This window comes from Sitodiplosis mosellana, unplaced genomic scaffold (genome assembly GCF_009176505.1).
Source record: "Sitodiplosis mosellana isolate CC-2019 unplaced genomic scaffold, AAFC_SMos_1.0 Smas_scaffold_6115, whole genome shotgun sequence".
Classification (NCBI taxonomy): Eukaryota; Metazoa; Arthropoda; class Insecta; order Diptera; family Cecidomyiidae; genus Sitodiplosis; species Sitodiplosis mosellana.
The window spans coordinates 1-7,494 of record NW_022601356.1 but is presented as its reverse complement, the minus strand read 5'-3'; the positions used below and the strand labels follow the sequence as shown (position 1 = coordinate 7,494).

General features: G+C 35.2%; 2 protein-coding genes and 1 long non-coding RNA gene across 3 annotated transcripts; 2 read left to right on the top strand and 1 right to left on the bottom strand.

Annotated features, from left to right (window-relative positions):
• The first annotated feature begins 615 nt into the window (after positions 1-615).
• LOC129573831 (uncharacterized) lies at positions 616-2,681 on the top strand. Its single transcript, XR_008688638.1, has 4 exons — positions 616-1,174; positions 1,613-1,792; positions 1,909-2,009; positions 2,129-2,681. It is a non-coding gene; the product is annotated as an uncharacterized LOC129573831 (long non-coding RNA).
• An 828-nt stretch (positions 2,682-3,509) lies between these two features.
• LOC129573829 (putative odorant receptor 69a) lies at positions 3,510-6,078 on the top strand. The gene is made up of 6 exons (XM_055454941.1): positions 3,510-4,019; positions 4,161-4,356; positions 4,706-4,939; positions 5,001-5,100; positions 5,314-5,583; positions 5,660-6,078. Exons 1-6 carry the CDS (start codon positions 3,707-3,709, stop codon positions 5,714-5,716), a joined length of 1,170 nt encoding a protein of 389 aa, XP_055310916.1. The 5' UTR covers positions 3,510-3,706; the 3' UTR covers positions 5,717-6,078.
• Positions 6,079-6,223: 145 nt separating this feature from the next.
• On the bottom strand, positions 6,224-7,488 carry LOC129573830 (putative vitellogenin receptor). The gene is made up of 3 exons (XM_055454942.1): positions 7,086-7,488; positions 6,870-7,014; positions 6,224-6,799 (listed from the first exon to the last, which is right to left on the bottom strand). Exons 1-3 carry the CDS (start codon positions 7,484-7,486, stop codon positions 6,614-6,616), a joined length of 732 nt encoding a protein of 243 aa, XP_055310917.1. The 5' UTR covers positions 7,487-7,488; the 3' UTR covers positions 6,224-6,613.
• Between the last annotated feature and the right edge of the window lie 6 nt (positions 7,489-7,494).

The following is a 7,494-nucleotide window of genomic DNA, read 5'->3' as shown; positions in this document are numbered from 1 at the left end:
AAATGATGCGCAAATTATGGCCGCGTGTTTTTTTTCATACGACACGTGGCCAAAAATACCGTAATTTCCCGTGTGAAATCAATTTAATGCAATTTTTTCCGTATTCAATTGATTAGTTTTATATTACAAAATATGTCGGCTTCTTCTTAAATTATACTAAAACACAAAGTGACAAAAGGCAGAAAAAAATATTTACGAAAAAAACACTTGCAAATTATACAAATTTTAACAAGAAAAAAAATATACACGAGATGCACATAGAACGTCTCAGTCGAGAGACGCCGATAAATGAAGTGAGTGACTATCTTCGACGACACAATGCGGTCGGTGTGATTAAAAATTGTGCGTGGTCAACTCTGTCGTTTGAATCTCTCTCGCTCCGTCTCATATGAACGCCTTGAGTGCAAATGGTTGCCATTCGATTGTGCAGCTATTGGAATTGAATGCGAGAGCGGTACCAATGCGAAGTGGTTGATTGTTCAGCGTGTGACAGTTTATCGGCCGCAATTTCAATTCCCTTTCTCTGTATGTGTTTATTTATGTGAGCGTGAGCTCACAAGAACATTGTGCCGTTCATGCTATTTGCATAGTCATTGCCTGCTCTTCGGTTCGTGTATTCGACACGACAGAGTCGCCTGAACATAGGCACACACTTTGAATGGAGAGAAAAAAGCGATAAGCGTATTCGCCGTGTGTTAAAAAAAAGTATTTTGTGTTTTGATAAAGAAAAAATGTTCCGATAAAAAAATGAAAATTGATGATCGAGAATTTTGAAATTGATTAGGAATTTAAATATTCTATGCATTCAGTGTGTTTCGTTCGCTTTGTAACACGGTTTTTTTGGTTTGTTTGTGTCGATAAAAAATGAAGCAGGACAAATGTCAACGAGAAAACCATAACACGACCATTTTTTTACCGCTGCCAAAACAATCAAATTCCAATTTTAAAAAATGCTCATTCCTTTTTTTACCACTTCGTCTATGATTTGTTCTATGCATTTCATATTTTTTCTGGTCGTTTTTGTGTGTTGCAAACATTAAATTTTTTTGTCACCGTAGTTTTTTTTTTTGGTGTTCAGTATTTTGTTTCGAATTAATTTCACTTTGTAGAACATTGTTTGTCTATCGCTTGAAATCAAAGAGAAAAACGCATCGCGTAGAAATTCTCCAAAAAAGTGAGTAAAAAAATCTAAATGTTTAAAAAAAAAAATCTGTCGTAGAACACGTGCTGCATAGAATCATATAATGCAATAGTGAACAACTCGTCGATTTGTTTGGAAAGAATAAACAATGTTACGATTGCGTGCAAGTGTTTGTGGATACTTGAATTTCGGCTGGTTTATTGTGTGATTTTTAACAAAATTTCACTTTATCCATTCTTCAGCCTCGGTCACAATACAAATTCGTATTCTTTCTTACACTCGAAAGACTAAATTTTCTAATCGAAACAAATGATGCTGTTTCTCTGTGTTTGTCTCTTGAATTTCGATTTTGCGATTAAGTTACCGCCGCCATCGTTTCATGAGCTAAAAACCGCGTTGAACCGTGCAGAATTTGAGATTGTTTACTTACATACACTGTTTGTTTATCTTTTATACTTTCTCGGACAAAAGCAATGAATTGGTATCAGAAGTGTGCATGCATCGGATTCGTTTCGGTCGTTTATCTGAGCATGAGTATAGCGGAATTATGCAATAATGAGAATTTCTTTCAATGTCATTCGGATAAGAGGTGCATCGACTCATCGTTAAGATGCAATCAAGTATTTGACTGTGACGATCAACAAAATTGCGGTGAGATTTATTGCAAGTTGTGACTAGTCGAATTTTAAGTAAATTTTACACAAATTCCTGAATCGAATTATTGTTATAGCTAACGCGGAATTCATTCAAATGTACATATATTTCAGATTGTTGTTCCAATGAAAAACACGCAAAATGTCATCCCAATCAGTTCCAATGTTCGGATGGAACGTGCATCGATTCGAAGCGTGTGTGTAATGGACATAAAGTACTCAACTTGGAATACAAATCCTTTCACTCTTAATTCGATTTTAACATCATGTTATATGAACATGTTGGTCATTCAATGAAAAATTCCACAATGAAGTATGATTTTTTCTCCTTTAGGATTGTTCTTCAGGCGACGAGGAGAACAATTGCCTGAAATCTGAAACGAAAATTTGCCGCTTAGGTCAGTTCAAATGCTCAAATGGACAGTGCATTCCGAAGGCGTATGTTTGCGATGGAACTGCTGATTGTTCGAATGACGAGGAGAATTGTCTCACCAAAAATGGCACTTGTGGCTCGGACGAGTTCACCTGCCATGACAAAATCAGGTGCATTCGTCATGATCAAAGGTATAAAAAGAGCCAAAACTGAATGAAAGAACCAAATATCGTAGAATTTGATTGAGACAAAAACGATTGTGCTTATTCCAAATGCAATTCGATCATCGATTGTGCCGACGGCAGCGATTTCATGGAGTTTTGACAGAATTCAGTCTGAAAGAAGTTTTTATTTCTTACGTTCATTTCAATAGACCATCATCAACATACAATTTTCATTTTTATAAATAGAAGTCCTCGCTCATTCATATAGATAATTAAGGTTTTCAAAACAATACATAAGCAATAAAAATTGGTTTCAGACTTTAATCAAAGTCGGGGAGCAAATAACACCCAATCCACACTTATTATCTTTAAATTGTCTATCATTTTTTCTTTCTTTACATTTCAGACGTTTTCAGGCCACTTCATTCATTTCGCTCTCACTCAGTCGCTCTCACTTAACCATGATAATTGTTTTATAATTTGGTCCAAAAATAAAAAATGTACAGTCTAGTCAAATGTAATCTTAGTTCATTAAAAAAAAGACCTAATCTTCGAAAAAAAGTTACCTCAGTACTTCTTATGAAAAGATGTGATGTTTTAATGGCAAGGCAAAATGTTCTGAGTCACATATTTCTCCCAACATGAAAACGTATAAAAGAAATTATTATTCAATGCTGACCGACACTTTTCCACTTTCTTTGCGCGATAAGCTGGTACATTTATTGGTATTCATTGGAGTTGTGGTACAAAACAGTTCAAACAGTTTGGTGGATGAATTTTGGTGAAATTTCAAAGCTTAAAAGGAGAACACAAGAAATCAGGTTATTTCATGATTTATTTTCAAGACACAGGTTTTTCAGAGTAGACATTTATCAATCATCATTTACTTTTCAGTATATCCTCTTTAAAAATTGTTTGATAATAAAGTGCAATTGAATCAAAGTAAGTTATTGACGGCCGTCACCGGTGTACTTCACCATTTAATGTTATCACCATATTTGCTTCCCTTTTTAATCATTCCAAATTTATCACTTGCCTCTAATGGAGACGCTTCAATGAAAGTGAAACACAATTTCTGTAGTCAATAGGGAAATAATAAAAACAACACGATCGTGTAACGATTCTTCGCCAATGGTGTTGATTCAGTCACATTTATTTCCAGCCACTCAATTATCTGTGATGTATTAAACAATTAGAATTACAGATGCGCCGCTGTCAGTAATACAATCACTTGCATTTTATGATTTATATTTTTGCACCGAAACATTATTAGATCATTTTCTTTAAATTGATTAAATGCAACTTATGTTGATTCTATTAGAGTTCGTATGTCTCTCCTAGTTTTTATTCTATTTCAGGTAGAAAAAAAAACAATATGGAGCCTTTAGCCACCAGTAAACGAGTACTAACGTGGCTTTGCCTGTTGCCTGCGAAAAAAAACACCACCAAATGGGAAAGGGGATCTTATGTGGCACTTCTTCTGGCGCTTATTGTGTCTGATGTGACTGTTGCCTTATCAAGTTTTCTATACATTCTAAATTTCAAGTCGCACGATTTGCAAGACATTTCGATAGCGTTGTTTCAATTCCTTGCCACTATCCCCGTGGCAAATACAATTATTGTGGCTTTTATCCATCGTCATAAGATACCGGCAGTTCTTGACAAATTATCGAAATTCTATGGAAAATGTACGAAATTTTCTTCTATTCGCCAAAATTTCCTTTTTTTAAATATTGTTTTTTTTTTCGAAAATATGTTTTATGTATACAGTCAGCAAAGATTTTTAAGTAGTAACTATAATGGCGCTGTTATATTTTCTTTGAGTTCAGATAAAGATGATGACTCGCTCCGTTTCTTAACCCAAGCAAATAATAGATCTGAATGGTTTTGGGACTTGTTTTTCAAATTCGTGTTGGGCGGTTTCATTGGCATCTTCTCAACATTGTCGGTTGCATCAGTTCTACTTTGTTTGATGTGGAACGGATACTTCGACGTGGCCCTAGTTTTTCATCCATGTAGATATATGTGAGTGAAAAAAGTATTCTCTTATGATGACAAGTGACAGTGAAAAACTAAAATTGAACGCGTGAGAATAAAAGCCTGACGCTAGCAGGTTTTTCGCAAAAGCGGGATAACAATCATTTGCACGCAAAAGAGACATTTCAAAAGGTTACACGCAAACGGAACATTTTATTTTGCCGCATTTTGAATTTTAAAGCCGTGATTACAACAACAATATACTTCTCTCTTGCGTGCAACCTCTTGAAATGTCTCTTTTGCGTGCAACTGATTTTTATCCCGCTTTTGCGAAAAACCTGGTAGCGTCAGTCTTTTATTCTCACGCGTTCAATTGAACTTATTTTTTAATTTTAAGTTTGCCTTGGGATCAATCAACAATACCCGGATATTTTGCAGAGATAGCTTTCAGCATTCTGACTGCCGAATGCTACATCGTGTACAACGGTGCGATTCTTCTATCATTCGTTTCGATTTGTTTGCACCATCAGGCGTTTTATAATATTTTCTATTACTCTCTCCGTAAACTGGGCCGTCCGAATGAAAAGGAGTTACTTTGCGATCTAGTCGATTTCCATAACTCGATCAAAAGGTGATTAGAGTATAATTCATTTGTTTGATCATTCCAATCCATAATTTTGACAATATTCAAGTTGGTTTTCGGAGACGGCAGACATTTACAGCCCCCATTTCATGGTGCAACTCATCATCAATGTACTGATGTTGGCTATATTTGTATTCCAATTGGATCAGGTAATCATCGAAAGAAATTTAGTGAAAAATCATTTCGGAGCGATGCAGGAATAAGTTAGATGAATGCAAAATAGCAAATTAAAATTACACCAAAATTAGATAATATCAGCATTATGTTCGCTGCGGTCACGAGAATTTACTTTGATAGAAGTTTTTTGTTCTATTAATTCTAAATATATCAGTAATTGGTAGTTTTTTATCTTCTAAACTTAGCAAATTTCCAAACACTTCGAAATCTACGCTCTGTTTCTTTTTCTGTTTGGTACATTGCTCTTTACAACGAACTTATTTCTGTGCTGTTTTTTCGGAAAACTTGCATCTGAGAGCTACAAGCAAATGTCTGACTCTTTGTATGATTACGATTGGCATGAGCTACCGTTGTATTTGCAAAAGCAATTCATCATCATGATTGCCGGCGCTCAGATACCACTTGACTATTATGGATATGGAATTATCACTTTGAACCTGGAAACTTTTTGCGCCGTAAGTTTAATTCAAGTGTAATTCAATTGTTTTTTGGTCATTCGTATTTGATCCGTCGTTTTGTCAATATTGCTAGTTGCTGAGAGCTGTTTATACCTACTACATGATAATCAAGACCTTAAGCACAGAGTGAGCTCGTAAAAACGAGTATGAATGAAGATACGCATGCGATATAAAATGCATTTGTTTCCTAAATAACAATTGCTACGTAAAATGGAACTCTCAAGTGAATTGTTCTATTTTGCTACATTACGTTGGTAGTGTTACTAAAAATATCAGCTAAGTGTCAATTATGTCAGTTAAAAAATTATCAACAATTTAAGAGAAAAAGTTTAATTTTCTACACAATTTTTTTTTGCAAATGTGCACATTTTTTCTATTTTACATTTCAAAGCTTTACACTCTTATACCAAAAACGTTAAAAATTGAAATTGTGTAATTGTCACTGTCAATATACAAACGACACTCAGAATAGCTGAATGTACTAAGTCTAATTAAGCGTGGATTAACCGTTCAAAACATAATGGAGTAATAAGAAGAAGCCGGTGCAGTGCCTAACGGATAAAAATGGAAGTCGTTCTGTTTTTGGAAAAATACGGTCTTATCACAATTATAACAACAAAATAATAATAAAATGAAATTGGAATCATATTTGTAAATATATTTGAATCATGTACTTTTGTTTCATAGATACTCAAAACATACGAAATAAAATTGGCACGATGAAAACAAGCGATAGACTTATAAGAATTGATTCAATAACTGAGACAGATACAACTTTGACCAAAAAATAAACAAACAAAACTTCGAGCAAAAGTGACACATATCAGCATTTTGAGTTGATTTGCTCGCAACTGTATTTGTCTCTTTGTTGCTCAAAGTTTTTTTTCCATATTAGTTATAAAAAAGTATTCATGAAGTGAACTCTCGCTTTGTGCGTGTCAATTGCATATATTCAAAATCTCTCGAATGTAGTTCGATTAAAAAAGGAATCAATATCAATTATGCATAGCCATCAGAATAAAATTCTTTAGGAAGATTTTTTGCCATTTTTACAGCAATTTTCCTCATCATTTGAGCAATCCAAGGCGCCATCACAAACCCAGGCAGTCGGAATACATTGATTGTTTGAGCATTTAAATTCTTCAGCGTTGCAAGATCTGCTCTCTGACTGACGACAGGTGGTTTCAAGCTCATCTTCGCCAGTTGCACAGTCCTATATAGAAAGGGCGAAATATGATTAGAAACAATAAATTATTTAGAAATGGTTTTAGCTTTATTCTCACCTTGAATCCATCACACAATTGATTAGAATCGATGCAAGCTCCATTGAGACACAGGAATTGATTTTGATGGCATTCCGTTTCTTTGTCATAGTCTTTGCAGTCCTTCTCATCGCTGTTATCACCACAGTCATAGTTTTGGTCGCATCTGAACAGAGACAATATTTCAGGTTTTAGTCTTTTTTAATAATAAAATCAATGAAATGTTGCAAAAGTTACCTCATTTTACGATCAATGCACTTGGTTCCATCGAGACAGGTGAATTCATTTGGTGCGCATGTTACGAACTTCTTCTTTTCTTTGCAACTATCTTCATCGCTCGAGTCCTGGCAATTTTTAACTCCATCGCATCTTTCCGCATCTGTTATGCATTCACCCGATCCGCATCGAAAATTGCACATTTCTACAGGTACGCATGTGGTGTTTTTTGCATCGCCAAACACAGTTCCCGGTGTGCATAGACAAGCATGTGTTGTTTTGCCCATTGCAACGCAGACGTGTGAACATCCGCCATTGAATCCATATTGAGCACAAGGATGCTGGGACACTGTTAGTGGTGTGATCGCCAGCAATTCCATATTCATTGGAGTTGGTGATGTGACTGGGTGTTCGACATGCATGCTTTTGG